The 19067-nt window shown below is 40.2% G+C and overlaps 1 protein-coding gene across 14 annotated transcripts in view; it reads left to right on the top strand.

Annotated features, from left to right (window-relative positions):
• LOC126366003 (ubiquitin carboxyl-terminal hydrolase 47) overlaps positions 1–19067 on the top strand; it is a 150179-nt gene that overhangs the window by 69951 nt on the left and 61161 nt on the right. For all 14 annotated transcript variants that reach the window (XM_050008847.1, XM_050008846.1, XM_050008840.1 and 11 more), the window contains one exon: positions 65–232. In XM_050008847.1, the coding sequence (XP_049864804.1) occupies positions 65–232 (168 nt within the window). The remainder of the gene's footprint in view (positions 1–64; positions 233–19067) is intronic.

Below are 19067 nucleotides of genomic sequence, written 5' to 3'. Positions count from 1 at the left end.
TAATTTAGTGTTTTAGAAATCGGGTGCTCTTCTTATTCTTATGGTGGTTTTATTCTGTTTCCAGATAACTCAGGATGACATCACTAAAACGTATGGTGGTGGACCATCAAGGGGATACTATTCAGGTGCATACAGCTCAAGCACAAATGCATATATGCTCATGTACCGTCAGATTGACAAACAAAGGAATTCTGAGGCAATGACAGTTGAACAATTTCCACCCCACATACAGGTATTAGTGTGATGAAACTTCGTAGTAAATCAAAATTGAAGGTTATTTCATAGTACATAGATATATTTGTGATTTTATTCTGTTCAGTTATATATAACATTATGGGCATCCACAAAAACTTCCATGGGAGGTGGTGGTATCCTATAAAAACTAAATTTCATTGGAGGGACGACATCATGAAATTGTTGGACTTGTTTTTTGTATTGATATAAGAATGACGAGTTCAAGTGATAGACGTTTCAGTTTATCATGCAGAAAATACCATATATTCTGTTAAAAAGTAGCTAGAAAGCTAAAACAGTGCACTCAGTTTTAGAGTGCAGATTTTGTTCCTTTAGGAGTTTTTGTACCTCTGATATTTTTGGAACCCTCTGCTGTACTGTGCAACAAAGAAAGACGGGAAAAAATCTTGTTCTTTTATGTCATGCCACTCTACATTATTTCATTCTATGACATACTGTACATTATTCCCTTCTATGACATACTGTTGTACATTATGGCCATCTTTGCCATACTGTTGTGCAACATTCTTCGGCATAATGCTGTACAAGTCAATAGCCTTCTTTGGTGTATTGTTGTACAGTACTCCCTTCTTTGACATAGTGTTGTACATTATTGCATTCTTTGGCATACCATTGTTAAGTTGGCTGTGAAGTGTATCCCCACAAAATCATACTATGAATGTCTGTCCTTGTGCGTCACCCACCCCCTCCCACCTCCCTCACCAGCCACCTTCCCACAGAACAGACTTTCTTTACAGCAGCACTAGGAGCGGGATGATTGCAAACCAATTGTGCGGATCTTTTACCCCACAAGAGGTCTCTAATACTCATTTGACAGCAGGTGGAGAGCACCTGGGACCATCATGGAGGGACTACAGTGAGGAAAAAATGCCCGTCCCTATACGAGATTGAATGTGGGACCTCCAGGGCTGGAGTCTAGTGCTGTGGCTGCTAGATGACGACGATCCTGAGCTGGAGTAATAAATAACATTATTGTACATGTGAGAGGCCAGCAAGAAAAGTGGGGGGTTTAGTTCATTCAGAATAGCAAAATGAAGTACAGACCATTTGCAAATATAAAAGATAAGCAGCTGATTTTTAAACTTCAGACTTGTGAGCATAGAATCAGTGTTAACAGTGATATACTGATGTGATCCACCAAATATATAAACTGATTTTTGTTGCCAGAATAGGTAGGCAGTTTTGGAAAGTATCACTAAGAATTTGGATTTGTAATTCTTTTCTAGAACAACTGAAGAGAATTCCACTTGAAATTAAACTTTACATATACATTTCCAGTGCAGTTGAGGTACTTCTGTGTATGCTCATGAAGAACTTTGAAATCTATGAGATCAGTTTAGTAATGCAGTTACTGTAATATTATTTGTCTATCTTGACAGTCAAAAATTTGCTGACAGTTGGTATTTTAATCCAGATGTCCTGTTTATTGCAAACGTATGGCTTAACCAACTCAGAAAGGAGGGAACTTCAGTGATATTGAGGGTGTACTGTTTTAGTTATGTGCTCTTGTGACCTAATTGCTGTGAGAGGCAGCTTGCAATAAACAAATCTGGGTGTTATTTCAAGCTTGGTGTAAGTGTTCAGTTTTCACAGTAGATGAAAGGCAATGTAATAGTCAAATTACAGAAATTTAAAGGTGTTTAAGCAGAATGCTAGAGGAAGGGGGCAGGGACTTAAATTTGGTCTAAAATATATAACTCTAAATTTGCCATATTTGACTTGGCACATCTTCTAAGGGTAACACTTAACACTTACACACCTGTACCAACAATAAAACCTACATCCAGGTGGGATTCCTCCAGGTTACATTCTCCTTCTTTAGGGGGAGGGGGGAATATATAGTAGAGAATATGTTTTCTTTTGGAACAATGCAGTTAAAGTTAGTAACTTAACTCTTGTTTCATTAATAATTTATTATGACGAAGGGGATAGTTTATTCTCAGTTGGGCTATTCATAGGCAATAAAAAAGCTAGACAGGAATACCTTTTAATAATTGTTGTGCCTCACATGTGGTACAAAATGCATTAGATTCACCCAGAAGTCCTATGATGTGTGTGAATTTGGTGAATTTAGCTTTCTGTTTAAGGTGTCAGTTAATTTGTCTGTCCTCCAGTATTGTACACTCTTTGTAGGCATCAGATGCCACCTTTGGGTATGACAGAAAAGGGCGTGTTGCAGAGTGAAGATATTGGCTTCACCATCTGGAGCCGGGGATGTGAAGAGGAAAAGGAACCTCAAAATGCCAAACTAGAAACGAATGTTGAAATAAAACTAAATTCCACTTCAGAGACATCAGTTTAATTTTAGGTGTATTATGTTTGCTTGCAATTCATTAGCTCCTTCGGTTCCCTGTTCTTAGAAATAATGTTGGTGCCATCAGCAACACCAAGATAACTGAACTAGGAGGTCTGATAAGGCATCAACAAAAACAGAAAGCACTTAGATGACCTAACCAGTGTGTTAAAATATATTTATCATTACAAAGAAAGAAATTGCAGCTTAGAAATAGAACAGTTCTTTTACATCCAGAAGCATAGTGAAGGCAGGGACAGCAGTTGGTATGGGTATTGTGGGTAATTGTACCTATAAAAGAATTTGAGTGGGTAATATATTAAACAGAGAGGCAATATATGAACACAGAGTATCTTAATGTCACAGATGTGCCAACTGCAGCTACATTGATGTATTTGTCTCTTAGAGTTCTTCCTTACTTTAGGGTGCTACTAACCTTACATACCTGGTGTAGCTGCTGCCACAAATTTGGAAACACTGCAGCGTCAAATGGGGTTGCAGCGTACTGAAGCGATGAGATTGTTGCTATTCATCATGAGAGATACAGCAGCTGTTCTAATCTGGACAGCAGCTCCACCACTGTTGTCCCAGTGTACGAACACATGCATTTATGAAAATAAATTGTAGAGGTGTGTGTGTGTGTGTGTGTGTGTGTGTGTGTGTGTGTGTGTGTGTGTAAGAAAAAAAATCTTTGAAACTAGTAATGTCATTCAACCAATTTTGTCATTTCATCTACATGACTAATGAGCTATTCATAATTGAGTGTGTGGCAGAGGGTTCATTGAACCACCTTCAACAATTTCTCTATCGTTACACTCTCGAACAGTGTCTGGGGAAAAGTGATCACTTAAATCTTACTGTGAGAGTTCTGATTTCTCTTATGCTATTATGATGTACATTCTCCCCTATGTAAGTGGTCACCAACAAAATATTTTCACACTCTGAGGAAAAAGATGGTATTTGAAATTTCATGAGAAGGTCTTGTGAAAAACACCCTTTTTCAAATATCTGCCACCCCAGTTCATCCATCATACCCGTGGCACTCTCCCCACTATTCCGCGATAATACGAAACATGCTGCCCTCCTTTGAACTTCTTCGGTGTTCTCTGTCAATCCTGTCTGATGTGGACCCCAGCCCACACAGCAGTACTCCAGAAGGTGAACAAGTGTAGTGTAAGCAGCCCCTTTAGTAAACCTGTTACATTTTCTACATGTTCTACCAATACATCACAGTCTTGGGTTTGTTTTTTCCACGACATTATCTACATGATCATTCCAATTTAAGTTATTCGTAATTGTTGAGTTTACAGCCTTTAGATTTTGTGATTAATCACGTAACTGCAATTTAGCGGATTCGTTTATGGATAACTTCGCACTTTTCATGAGTTAGGGTCATTTGCCACTTTTTGCACCATACAGGTATCTTGTCTAAATCATTTTGCAATTAGTTTTGATTATATGAGACCATTACTTGATTGTAAATGACAGCATCATCTGCAAACAGTCTTAAGAGGAGTGCTCAGATTATCTTCGAAATCATTTATGTAGATCAGGAACAACAGAGGGCCGTAATACTTGGTTGGGAATTCCAGATATTAATTTCAGTTTACTCTGTGACTTTCCATCAGTTGTTATGAACTGTGACCTGTCTGGCAGGAAACCATGAATCCAGTCACACAGCTGAGACAATATTCCATAGGCACGTAGTTTAGAAGTCGTGTATGAGGAATGGTGTAAAAAGCTTTTAAGTTGGAACAAATGGTGGGTAATTGAAATGTGTCATTGAAAATATTCAGCATATTAAAAGGCATTGGTGAGGGAGGGTCTTCCTATATGAGTGTCCAACAATGATGAAAATTTCAACATTATGATGTTCTTAAAAGGCTTGAGCAGAAAAGTGGCAGAATTAAAATCTTGCTTACAGACAGATAGTTACAAATGGCTTCACTCTGATAATTCAGGTACAGAAAATTCTCAAGATGATGGCAGCTGTAGGCTTGTCAGGAATTATGAATGAAATAAAAACTTCTTAATGTTTTTCAAGTTTATTGGATGAAACCTCTGACGTGTTCCAAACTGAACAAGTCTCAGTTCGCTTGTGATTTGGCCATGGATTACTTTTTCATTGGATTTTATTCTATGACTAGAACTTCATCAGAAACATTATTTGATCTTGTCAAAGACATTTTAATTCTGCACAAGTTAGCACTCTGAAAATTTAGTGACCAGTGTTATGACAGGATGTTTAATGTTTTGGGAGAAATCTCTTAATGGAAGTTTTGGATAAACTAGGAAGAGAATAGAGCATTGTTTGTGCAGTGTAACACTCACAATCTTTACCTCGGCATTCAGGTTACAATCAAAAAATCTTTGCCAGCAAGGAAATTTCTTGGAATAATTTAAGATTAGAACATATAATAACTTTGTATGGGTCTCAGTGAATTACTGTGCCCTTTCCTAAGAGCTGCAGATTGAAGTCCAGAAAGAAGCTGAATAATATTTACATTCTCTCTCAGCCTTTTGTACAACACAGTAGCTTACACAATCTAAGACAGGTGTGGGCAACATTTGCTGACCTGGGGGCCTGATTCACGTACTTCAATAAGGCCACAAGCCACCTCATCACATGACACAGGATGCGACAGCATCGCTTAGTATGTAAAGTCAGATCTATAGCATGTGTGACGTTCATGTTTATGGGCTAAAACACCAATATGAATGGTGCTCCTTTCTCGACATGCCACGGCAACAAATTATGCATCAGAACAAGCATTTTTGAGGCTGCATTCATTTTACATTCACCATTTATTCACATGTCAACATTGTTTTACAATAACTGTCTTAAAAAGTGCTGTTGCATAACTTCAATCTTAGACTGGAAACATATTTCTCTTTTTTCAGTTTGTATCATTGGTCTGCTACATGAACTGCAAACCTGGGGCAACCCGAGCATTGGCGGAAATATCTGAAAATGCTTCCTAGGTAGAGTACAATGCTCTCTCTCCCACAGATTTCTTTCTCAGAATGCATTGACACGAATTGTGCTCCACTGGTTGCCCACCTGCCCTCTGACAAAAGAGTTATGCAAGTGGATCACAAATTGATATTTTTGCAAGTATTGGCAGAAAATGCAAAATTGTAAATGTTGGCAGCTAATGGATGAATGTGTAACTATAGTGCAGTTTCACCATGTAGCTGGCAAGCATAGTAAACAGGGGACTTGATGATAACAAAGCTTAAAGGCTTTATGAATTTCATTGTGTATTCTCAGTTGGACAGTAATAAGCCTAGCAGACAGGTGCATGAGCAGTGTACACAGATGTCAACATTTGAGAAATGATATGTAATTGGGCTCAAAGAAAATGGTTGGGATGATTGATAAATCAATCAACATTTGAATACGAGTGCTACCATTATTAGACAGTGTTGACAGGAATGAGTGAACCATGGCCAAATGCAGCATCATGAAGGAAGCAGTCGACCTAGAGATTACAGAAGGTAAGCATGGAGCAGTTGTCAGGGGGGCACTCAGTCCTGGATTCAGCCTTATCGTTGATGCTGTGTGCAATTGGCGCTTCAGTGACTAAAAAAAAGTCATTAGTAGGTAGCTTACAGAAAGGGGATTGAGCTCATGGCACGCCTTCTGCTGGCTGCCATTGACCTCTGTATGCCGACAAGACTGTGCAGCGCTGTCTGGAATATTAAGCCTATAATCTCATTGATTGGAGTGGAGTTCTCTTGAGTGGTGAGTCCTGCTTTGGACTGAGCTCAGATGACCGTTGAAGGTGTGTCTGGAGATGCTGTGGACATCTTTGGATACGAGGCTGACAGTCGCCCACCATCTGGCCCTACAGGTCTAGGGTGCTTTTTTTCATAGCAGGACCTCTTTGGTTGTCATGTTGCATCCTTCAGTACAGTAGTACATTGGCTATATTCTATGTTCAGTTGTCTTGCCCTTCGTGGCAAATTGTCCTGGGCTTACATTTCAGCAAGATAATGTGCTCAGAGCAAACATTCCTTCTGCTTGTCTTCTTGCTTGCCAAACCCTACTTTGCCCAGCAAGGTTGCCAGATCTGCCTCAATTGAGAATGTTTGGAACAATATGGGCAGGACCCTCCAACCAGCTTGGGATTTTGCCGCCTAGCACATCAGTTGGACAGAATTTGGCACAATATCCCTCGAGAAGGCAAGCAACTACTCTATCAATCAATGCCGAATTGAATAACTGCTTGTACAAGGGGCAGAAATGGACTAACACGTTATTGACTTGCCAAATTTGTGAAGCTTTTTGTTTCGAATAAATCATCAAATTTTTTCGAAATAGTAATGCCTGTATGTATAACACATTTACTGATTTCCATCCTATTCATATAATTCCTACATGGTACATGGCTTTTATTTAAATGTATATATGGAGCAATCGAAAAGTTTCTGTTTGATGGTATTGCTGCAGCATATAAGCAGCATAGCACGACCCTGCTGTGAGTATATAAGCACCAACTTGTAGACAAGGCATTAGTTTGACATTCATTTCTTTCTGATGTGTATGTCGTAACTGTGGAAATGTGAACTATGAAAATGTTATTACTAGATGTGTCCAAACAGGATCAACTTGCTGTATTTCTTTTCTTGGCCGTCACTGGTAGACATCTGTTGGAGAATGAAGAATGTGTACGGGGCAGCTTGTCTGTCAAAACCGCCGTTGTGGAAAACTGTGACTAGGGGAATGATGTTTCATGGTAATCCATATCCTCATATTGCAAATGTCGTAATACAGAAGTTAGGCTAATTTAAGTGCGAGACTTTTGAGCACCCACTCTATAGTCCTGATCATTCCCCATGCAATTATGCCTTCAGTTCCTTAAAAAAGGCATAGAAATGTTAATCGAATCAGGATATGCAGCAGACAGTTATGAGCTTCATCGCGCAGCAGGACATGGTGTTTTACCAAACAGGTATCTTGAAACGTGTCAGTAGGATGATTGCCTCACTGCTCACAGCGACTTTGCATGATTGGTATACCGATTCTGGGCTGTATAACCCTCAAACGGAGATGTTTTTGAGTGTGCTTTATACAGGTTATCCATAATTAAAGGGTCAGTTTCAAATTGCCATTGAAAGAGAACCATTGCTCAGAATGATGTTAAATTTGGATGGCCTATTATTGATGCAGGGTGAAACATCGTGGAAGAAACAAAAATGTAATGGGAAATTTTCTCAGTAGATAGTGTTGTAAGCATCTTAATGTAAATGAGGTTGGCTAAAAATTACAGATATAGCAATATGACGACTGTGATATGAGTTGCAGATTACACCATCCGTACTGTTCAGTGTATACAAATGCAAAAAGTTTGACAGTCAACGGTCGGGGCACTGTTAGGTGAGCCCATCCATCACACCAAGGTCATACCACATCAGATGATAAAAATTGGTTTTTAATTGTCCTGAGGCTAAAAACCACGTAAAAGCAAAGTGACATCAGTTAACAGTTGTCAAAAGATCGGTGTGAAAGATGTTCAATATGCTCTCCACTATTTTCCATGCAAGTTGAAATTGAGAAACGGCATGTTCCACAACAAACCGGAGTGCCTTTGAACACATCTTCCAGATAATCTCACAGAAAGAAGTCCAATGGATTAAGATAAGGTAATGTGGATGGCCAGACTGTAGGGAAAATGGGGGCTGTTAATTCTAGCATTTCCAAAATGCCTCTTAGTAGTCACTTCACTGGCTGTGTGGTGTACAGAAGAGCACCATATTGCAAAAAAATTATCCTATCTACACACCCATGCTGCTGAAGGGTTGAAATGATCTTGGTTGCAAAAGACTCTCCTAGTGTTTACTAGTGATGGTACAGGTAACAGGGCCCACAGGATCTCTTCGAATAAATATGGCCCTACAATAAACAATGCCGTCAACCCGCACCACACAGTCACTTTTGCAGAATGAAATGGTATCAGTTAGTGTGCGTGCTGATTTTCCATTGCATATATTCTGCTGTTGTGTGTATTGGAGTTCTTGGAGATGGAAATGGGTTTTGTCTGTCCACAGAATGTTGCATGGCCATTCATGTTCCCCTTCCATGTGAGTAGGAAATTCCAGAGTGAATGCTTGTCTTGCTGGCAGGACAGCAGGAAGTAACTCCTGAATGTGGGTGATTTTGTACGGATAGCAGTGTAGAATGTTGCAAAGGATTTTATGCACTGTGCTCATAGGCATGTTGAACTTTCAAGCTATTCCTGACGCACTGCATGTTGCACACCTTTGCTCAGTCCCTCCTGAAATGTTGTGGCCACATCTTTAACAGATGTCAGATAAACTGCTTTCCTCTCTCTGCCACATTGCACTTCAAATGAAAATGTCTTTCAGATTTTGTAATCATTTTCTCCCGCCACTTAGCAGATGTTGATCCAATGCTTTTCTTCATACCCTCGAGTTTCTGGAACTTCTGCAGGGCTACTGGTGCATGGCCGCCATTCTTGTAAAAGAGCTTTATCAGCATTACATGATCATTCATGAAACAGTTATGTTGGATGTCTCACATGTCAATTGAGGAACAGCTGCATGCCAAGTGTCTCTTGGCATGCATATTCTGATGCTTACAGTGTCATGTATTGGGCAATTCCCCCCTCCCCCCCTCCCCTCCCCCGCCACTTCACCCTGTGTCAGTAACATGCTGTTCAAATTTGATGTCATTTTGAGCAGTGGTTCTCTTTCTACAGCATTTGAAACTGGAACTTTATTTACAGACATCCTGTATTACAATCAGAATTTTATTGAATTGTGATTAATATTTATATTTATATATAATTTTATTTTGCAGATGGGTAGTATGAATAAAATTTCTGAGGGCTATAAGGGAAAATTATAAACAGCTCATGTAGTTTTTATAACAATATTCTATTGTTTAGGGAATTCATGGTATGGTATTGGCGAAAGCATCAGGTCCTAGTACTATTTTAATTTAAGAGTGCAACTGATGTATTTCATTGAGTAGAAATTTTAAACACAGAATTGCAGAAGTCTGATCTACAGGTCATCGAAGTGTATAAGCAAATGGAAGTACTTACTGTTTAAGTGTGCTTGTAATTTAACTGTCGCATAAGTGTTCCAGCAGTTGCTCATCTGCACCTCAAAGTACCTAAACGTTTGTGACTGTGCAAAACTCCAAAAGTCTTGATCAATGTTATAACAAAAACTTCAGATTTAAAATGCCACAGGAATTTGTAAAAAATAGAAAAATTACTCTGGGACACCTGACAGACATTGATCAAATTGTTAACTCTTATAAAAACGATTTTGAGACATGTTTTTGCAGCTTTTTAAGAGAAAAAATGAGCAAGCGAAAGACTTTAGGGAACTTGTGGAGTTTGTGTGCGTTTTTAACTTGCTTCTTATGATTCCTGATTGATTTGTGACTTCTTCAGGAGATCAGACTTGTTGGTCAGCCAGGCCATGCGCCATTGATCTAAACATGTGGTAGTCAGAGGGAGCAATGTCTGGAGAATACAGCGGGTGGGCTAGGACTTCCCATTTTAACGTTTCCAAGTATGTTTTGACCTCTTTTGCAATGTGGGGTTGAACGTTGTCGTGCTGCAAATCACTTTATCGTGCCTCTCGCTGTATTGTGGCCATTTGTCTTTTAATGCTCTACTCAAACACATTAATTGCATTTGATAATGAGCTCCTGTGATTGTTTCACTTGGTTTTAACATCTCATAGTACACGATGCTGAGCTGGTCCCACCAAATGCAGAGCATGATCTTGGAGCTATGATTATTCAATTTGGCCATCGATATGGAAGCATGGCCGGGATATCCCCATGATTTTTTTGTGTTTAGGGTTATTATAATGAATCCATTTTTCGTTCCCAGCACAATGTGATGCAGAAATCCCTTCAGTTTTTGCCTCTGAAGCAACTGTTCACAAACACACAAATGCCGTTCAATGTCTCTTGGTTTCAGCTCACATGGGACCAAAGTTCCTTCTTTCTGAATCATGTCCATAGCCTAGAGACATTTTGAAATGGCTTGCTGTGTCACTCCCACCAATCACGCCATTTCTTCTTGAGTTTGATATGAGTCTTCACTCAGCAATATCTCCAATTCTGTATCTTCGAAAACACTCTCGCCCACCAGTATGCCAGTCTATGATGTTGAAATCACCATTCTTGAAGCGTTAAAACCACTCAAGACGTGTCATTGCACTACTAGCGTCCTTACCATATGTACTTGAGAGCATTTGGTGAGACTCAGCCTCTGTTTTCATCATATTTAAACAAAACATTAACACTTTCCGCAAATGACAAGAATTAGGCTTGTAAACTGACATTTTCAATCAAGAACAACTTTATGATGCAGATACAAATGGACTATGTTTGAAGGAGGTTATGTTGACCGAGGTCCAAGTTAACTGCCTGATGTCTGTGATCTGTTTCTTTCGACTGCTACTTACTGTTGTCGCCACCTATCAGTAAACTGCGGAAGCAAAATTGTACGCCTTGTAGTTAAATGTACTTACAAAGGAACTATGGGAGATAAATTTACAATGGAACTCAATCACTACTTTAATTTAAATGATATGGTCATCTTCATGGATGAGATACCAAAAGTTCAGCTTGAACTGGCGTAATGAAATCGTGTAACATAATGAAACCAATCAGCAGTAGACTTGGGGAATCAGCTGTATTGACCTTCATCTTAGCTTATTTACACTTTCTGGTCAGATCATGATTGGATTTTTGTTGCAATGGAAAGTCGTATGTCATAAACTCCATCCAGTGTTTCAAATTATACAATTTTGGACCGACATCTGTGGATGCAAAGACCAACAGATAGATGATAATGTAGATGGTCCTTATAGTGTTAATTGACACGAAGTGTATCTCTTCAAACTAGATAAGTGTGAATTGTTAAAGCATGTTATGGTCAAATGCCTTGTCTTATTTAGATAAGATAATGGAAGCTGATTGTAGTTATTTCAGGGAAGATGGATTGATAAATATGAGATATGATTGGAAAGTTCTAAGAATGGATCTGCTACTGCTTACTGGTTTGTCAAGCAGGTACATGGAGGGTGGGGGCGAGTCATTACCTTGTCTGTGAATGCCCTCTGACAGGAAACTGCGTTTCCTTTATTCAGTTTGTTGTGGCAGGTGGTTGAGTGCGGGTCTGTTCGGGCTTGTTGCTGGATTCTGTCTGCGTGAAAATGGAACGTAAAAATGGAGCAATGAGTTTGTGTGGAATTTTGTTTTAAAACCGGGAAATCAGCTTCTGAGATTTACGATCTATTACAAACAGCTTTTGGAGATAATATTTTTAATAGCCATGAATCATTTTAAGATGAACCACGGTCTGGCCGTCCTTCCACCTCAAAAATAGGTGAAAATGTTGTGAAAGTTCGCAACTTAGTGCGGTCTGATTGTAGACTTACAATTAGGAGATGGCTGATGAACTTAATTTAAGTTTCTATGCAGTTTTCAGTCAATTTTAACTGAAGACCTGAAGATGTGTTGAGTGTCTGGAAAATTCTTACCAAAAGTTGAAGAAATCTTCTTGGGCTTCCATCCGGGTAGCTTCGTCTTCGCCAGAAGATGATGAGAATGCCACTCATTGAAATGTTGCGGATTTTCGACAGCATACACTGGGAAAGCCTAAATTCACATCATTCCAAAAGTGTTGTCAAGTGACCAGAGACCATACCAACTTCGTGTGCATTTTAGACGGAGGGCAGGAGAGAAGGTGCGGAGGAGGGAGGGGATAAGTAGCGGAAAGGGTTTTGATTACCTCTCGTCGTGCCCTGAAATGAGGAATGTCCTGACCACTATCCTTCCCACCCCTCCAACCGTGGTATTCCGCCGCCCACCGAACCTACACAATATACTCGTCCATGATTACACAACCCCTGCTCCCAATCCTTCACCTCATGGCTCATACCCTTTAATAGACCTAGATGCAAGACTTGTCCCATACATCCTCCTATCACCACCTACTCCAGTCTGGTCACTAACATCACCTATCCCATCAAAGGCAGGGCTACCTGTGAAATCAGTCATGTGATTTACAAGCTAAGCTGCAACCACTGTGCTGCATTCTATGTAGGCATGACCACAAACAAGCTGCTTGTCTGCATGAATGGCCACCGACAAACTGTGGTCAAAAAACAAGTGGACCACCCTGTTGGTGAACATATTGCCAAACATGATATCCCTGATCCTAATGACTACTTCAGAGCCTGTGCCATATGGATCCTTCCCACAAACACCAGCCTTTCTGAATTGCGCAGTTGGGAATTTTCCCTGCGATACATCCTACGTTCCCGTAACCCTCCTGGCCTCAACCTTTGTTAGTCACTGTCCTCACCCATCCAGCTCCCTCCCTGTTCCCATTCCAGCACTACACAGCTATCATTTCACCGCCACACCCAGTCTTATAATTTCTCTCCTTCCCGCTACTTATTCCCTCCCTCCTCTGCACCTTCTCTCCTGCCCTCCGTCTAAAATGCAACACTTCATTGTCTGCCACTCCAACCATGCTATCCCTCCCCACCCCAGCCCCCTCCTTACCCCCACCCCCCACCTTACCACCACCCAGTCGCAACTCCCAACTACTTGCAGTGTAGTTTCAGCTCTCTGAGACTGCAGATATGTGTGCAAGTTGTGTTTGCGGGTGTGGGTGCGTGGGCGCTCTTGTCTACTGCTGACAAAGGCCTTATTGGCCGAAAGCTATAATTGTGTGAATATTTTTGTTGTGCCTATTGCGACTCAGCATCTCTGCTATATGGTGAGTAGCAGCTTTCCTTCCTAGGTATTGAACAATTAAAATCACTGATTTTGAAATGTGCTGATAATTTCCCGCCAGTGGCATGTCGCTAAATTTTAAATAGTAATTCCTATCATGTGTGTAGGATTCAATAAGCTGTGAGGGGCCCCGGTGCTGTGCCAAATGGTGAGCATCTCAATAAGTCTAGATGGGATATTGATTTGGAAAATCAGGAATTCATAGCTAGAGCTGTTGGCACTGCCAAACCTTTGTAACTGTAACTTCTGAGATGGCATCATTGTCCAGTGTTTGATGCAACAATGAAGGATGTGTATTATAGGTAAATGCTTTGATTGTGCAGGTTGTATAACACACTGTGAGAAACACCTGCCTAAACAGATTAGGTATTGAAGGGGGTGAAACAGTCAGTGACAGGCAGCATGGGTGGCCTTTCACAACACAGTTAGTTAGGATTGCTGTGGTGTGTAGGGGTTCTGCCTGAATTGACATGTATTTTCCTAACTGCTCATGGAAACTAAAAATCAGCTTCCCAATTTTACCAATAGTTTGTACTTTCACAAGGCAGTCTTAGCTCACAACCTGCCAAGAAATTAGAGATGAAAGTTCTCCAGATCAGTCTCAAAATAAAATCAAACACAAGAAAACACCATTAACAAAATTAATTTGTTGTTGTTGTTGTTAAGACGAAACAATGTGCCTTTGAGAACATTAACCCCTGTTTATATTCAGAGAATAACTAGACAGCTGTGCAAAAAAACTGTGAGATGGCAGATTTCTGCCAGACTGCTGCAGCGCAGTAGGCAGCAAAATTACTAACAGCAAAGTAACTTTGTGATTGTCCTATCTTTTGTGAGCTTCCCAATATACTCAGCTGCTGTAAGAGCTTTGTCAGCTGCCATCATATTAGTGACATAGATTTCAAAGTTTTGTAGAAGGTATAGCCAGGTGGGACTGTCACAGACATACAAAATATTGTGAAGGAAATAAATGATAAAATGGAAAAGATAACAGCATTCATATTAACATCTGTCATTACTGTATTACTTAACACTTACAGATTGGCTTAATGTTTGACCCATTATACCACCCCCAACGAGGCATGTCAAATGCAAGAGGTTTGTATGTAGAGATTAATACGCCAGTGATCGATAATGACCGACAAATACGAAACAGAATCACTACATGCACATCCATCAAAGTGCATTAACTACAACAGTGATTGTCCCATGTGGAGCAAAGAATGCCATATCCATGTGGAAGAATAGAGAGTTCAGCAACTTAATGATGTAAACAGTGCAATCTCTAATTGTGCAGGCTGTTCAGCATACTGAGATTATGACCTGCTTACCATAGCCCTGAAGAAATTTGTTCTTAAAACCAACATTGCTGCACGAATGTAGAGTCAAGGCTGCAATAGATATCAATGCTAATGCAAGGAAATAAGTTTTACATTCTCCACAATGGCTTCCAAACTTCATATTTTCCTGACAGATTCAGCGAATAGTAGAAAAGATGTACCCCACTGTACCCAAAAGATATAATGATAGTAGTGGCTAAAAGTATTGACAACACTGTCTTACTATGACGGCTGTGCGTCATGAGGCATGCGCGCTGTTGTAGCGAATAGGTGGTCAGTTAAAGTACTGCAGCGAGCAGTGCTGGGTGTGTGTGAGGCAGCTCCAGCATGTACTGTCTGAAAGTATGGGAGGCCAGCTGAAGTGCACTAGCAGTTTGTTTAGGAAACATGAACTATGTCGAACTATTTCCATGGACCAAGGTTGAAGTGGCACACGGTTGGAGCGTACAACAGTTTTCAGGGACTGCGTGAGGCGTGTTGTGGTGATGCAGCATTGCCATATCTTACAGTACCGATATTGGTGAAAGTGTTTTGGGATGGCAGGGACATTGTTCAGTATCAGCCCCATTTGGGATGACCCTCCATGCATAACATGACAATTGAGCCCGTTACCTCCCTGCTGGATGTGAATCGCCAGTGGACTGTGCACGAGTTAACTGCAGAAGTAGGTGTGTACCACATTTTGCATGGTATTGTTGGGTTCCACAAAATTACAGCATGTTGGATACCGTTTGCAATGGCTGAGTTGCAACAGTGGCATTGTTATGCACTTGCAGAGGAATTACTCAATTGCTATTGCAGGGAGGGTGAGGATTGTCACCATTGGCGATATTGGTGGTCGGTCGCACAAATCATGATCAAAGTGGCCATCCAAAGAAGGGAAACATCCTGGTCCTCCTCGCCCACAGAATGCGCACCACGAGGACATCTGGTACCAAAGTGATGGTTTTGTGGCGTATAATATCCATCGGTTAATTCTGCATCACGTTGATTGCATGGCAGACTGTCACTGCAGCCTACTACTACAATTTATTGCAATATCACCTACATTCATCCCTGAGAAGAATATGGCACCTTCTGGCACAGCATCTCATCACCTTCATGACACTGCACGATGCCACACAGCGAACACGTTGAGGGAGCTCCTGTATATGTCTGGGTGGGAGGTACTATAATATCCACTGTAATCACCTGATGCGAGTTCATGTGATTATGACTTGTTCACCAAACTGAAGGAACCTTTGAGTGACATGCACTACTGCACAAGAGAAGACATCATCTGCGTCATTGGGCAGTCCTTGCATGACATCAATAGAAATAAATGCGTTGACGGTGTACATCACCATTTCATCCTACCTAATCGACAGCATCAAGTATACTTCATGCATGGATTAGTGACCATGACGTCGTCCTAGTGGTTACTAAAGTTGATAAATCAATCAAGGTAGGAGAGTATTTATGCTAGAAAGAGTCGATAGACAATTGTTAGTAACCCACTGAGAAAATGAACTGACATCATTGAGTTCCAGTATGATGGATGTACAGGAATTAAGGGTAAAGTTTAAATGGATTGCCACTAATATTCTGGAGAAGTATATGCCAAATAAGTGGATTAAGGATGGAAAAATGCTGAGACAAAAGTTAATAGAAATTCATGCATCTGTAGAAAGATTGATGTGCAAAGCTTGCAAACAACTGCTTTAATACTACCTTAGCAATAGCTCTACTGAGAACATTCTGATCCTGCATAAAATTGCTAAGTGGGTCTAAGGCTTCTATACAGTCACTCATTGACCAGTCTGGGATGACAGTAAAAGATAGCAAAAGTTAAGACAAAGTTTTAAATTTCGCATTTAAGAAATCATTCGTGCAGGAAAAATGTTCAGCCACACCATTGTTTGACCATCGCACAGACTCCCTTAGGGCATAATAATAAGGATCCCTGGAGTAGAGAAACAGCTGAAAGAATTGAAAGCAGGTAAGTTGTCAGTTTCTGATGGAATCCCAGTTTGGTTTTATCGCGAGTACTCTACTGCATTGGCGCCATATTCAGCTTGATTTTACTGTGAATCGCTCACGTAGCTCAAAGTCTGAAATGTCTGGAAAAAAGTGCAGGTGACTTATATATGAGAAGGATAAAAGAACAGACCTGCAGAATCCTTGAACGTATTCTCATTTGAAATATAATAATTTACTTTTGAGAAGGAAGGGCTTCTATCTGCACATCAGCACAGTTTTTGAAGTAATCGCTTGTGCAAAACACAACTTATCCTTTTCTCACATAAGATCCTGCGAACCATGGATGAAGGGCAACAGGCAGATTCCGTATTCCTAGACAAGCATACAGAATCGGTTTCCAGGTATGAAAGTGGCTCGAAGTAACAGAACCCAGTATGTTGCCCTTGACAGCGAGTGTTCCATCATAGACTAGGGTTTGATGATGATTGGTTTGTGGGGTGCTGAACTGCGGGGTCATCAGCACCTGTATAAAGTCTCAATTTTTTTTTTCCAAACTCCAATTTTTTACCCAGTCCAGTCTAGTCACTATCACAACTGGTGGTGGTGATGAAATGATGAGGACAACGCAAACACCCAGTCACCAGGCAGAGAAAATCCCCAACCTGGCCGGGAATCTAACCCAGGAACCTGTGATGCAGGGGCAGCAATGCTAGCCATTAGACCACGAGCTCCGGACATATAGACTAGGCTGTTGTTAGGAGTGCCCCAGGGAAGTGTGATAGTATTACTGTTACTTTCTGCATACATAAATGATCATGTGGACAAGATAAGCAGCAGTCTGCGGGCTTTTTGCTGATGATGCTTTGGTGTGAGGGAAGGTGTGGTCATTGAGTGACTGTAGGAGGCTACAAGAGGACTTGGACAAAATTTCTAGTTGGTATGATGAATGACAGCTCAGTCTAAATGTAAAAAAAATGTAAGTTAATCCAGATGAGTAGGAAAAACAAACCCACAGTGTTCGAGTACAGCATTAGTAGCATGCTGCTTGACACAGTCACATCGGATAAATATCTACGCATAATGTTGCAAAGCAATATGAAATGGAATGAACATGTAAGGATTGCAGTAGGTAAGACGAATGGTAGGCTTTGGTTTAGGGAGACAATTTTAGGAAAGTGTGCTTCTACTGTAAAGGAGACCTCATATAGGCTGCTAGTGCGCCCCATTTTTGAGTACTGTTTGAATGTTTGAGATCCGCACTAGGTCAGATTAAAGGAAGACATTGAAGCAATTCAGAGGCAAGCTGTTAGATTTGTTACAGGTAGGTCCGACAACAGGTATTAGGAGATGCTTCAGTTCTACTGCTGCCAATGTACATTCCGCATAAGGACCACGAAGATAAGAGTAAAGAGATTAGGGCTCATGTGGAGACATGTAGACAAGTGCTCTTCCATCACTTCATTTGCTTGTAGACCAAGAAAGGAAATTACCATTAGTGATACAAGATACCCTCTGGCATGTGCGCTGTGCGACTTAACAAAATAAGGCTACTACTAATCATTCTGAAATATAAATCTCGTTAAACTGATATGGACAATGAAAATTACATATATATAAGAAAATTGTACAGATCCAAAATTTAAAAAAATGGAAAGTGTATTGCAGATGAAGAGTGTGTATTAAAATGGTAAAAATAAATATAATGCAGTCTGGAATGTCATTAATAGGGAAATTAATAATATCAGTAAAGAAATCGGCATCCCTGTTGATTGTGATAATGTCTGTGAATATTTTGTAAATAGTGCCAGCACCAAGACTACCCAGTAATTCAGCTTTAGATGGAGAAGCTCTGCTTACTCATGCAAAGCAGACGAGAAGTGAGAAATTTTCTTGGACCTTAATCACTTGAAATGACATTTACAAATCAATAAACAAGCTAGCAGTACCAAAACAGATAACTATTTTGGACTCATTAACTTCATCACAAAACGTGTAACAGAGAAAATAAAGAGAGACCATTTCTCTTACTGTCAAAGAGAGTAGTAGATGTAGGAGTTTCCCCAGAAGCTGGCAGGTACATTGCCTATGTAGAGAAAAAGGTGAAAACACCTCAGGTAACTATCAAACCATTTCAGTAGCACCAGCCACATCCCAAGATTATTGAAAATTGTGTACATAAACAAATATAGAACTACTTTGAAAACAACAAAGTTGTAAGTGAATGACATTTTGGATTCTGATATCATTTATCAACTGTAAAAGTGATTGAAGCTTTGGTAAATAACGTTTATAAAGGGAATAGAAAAAAACTATCTATGTCTGTGATACTTATTTCACACCTTACTAATTTAAGCGAAGTGTTTAACTCAGTGTCACATGCCATAATAATAAAGATGTTAGAATACTGTTGCACTGAACATAA

Source organism: Schistocerca gregaria, chromosome 4, assembly GCF_023897955.1.
Source record: "Schistocerca gregaria isolate iqSchGreg1 chromosome 4, iqSchGreg1.2, whole genome shotgun sequence".
Taxonomy (NCBI): domain Eukaryota; kingdom Metazoa; phylum Arthropoda; class Insecta; order Orthoptera; family Acrididae; genus Schistocerca; species Schistocerca gregaria.
This window is presented reverse-complemented; position numbering and strand designations above follow the sequence as displayed.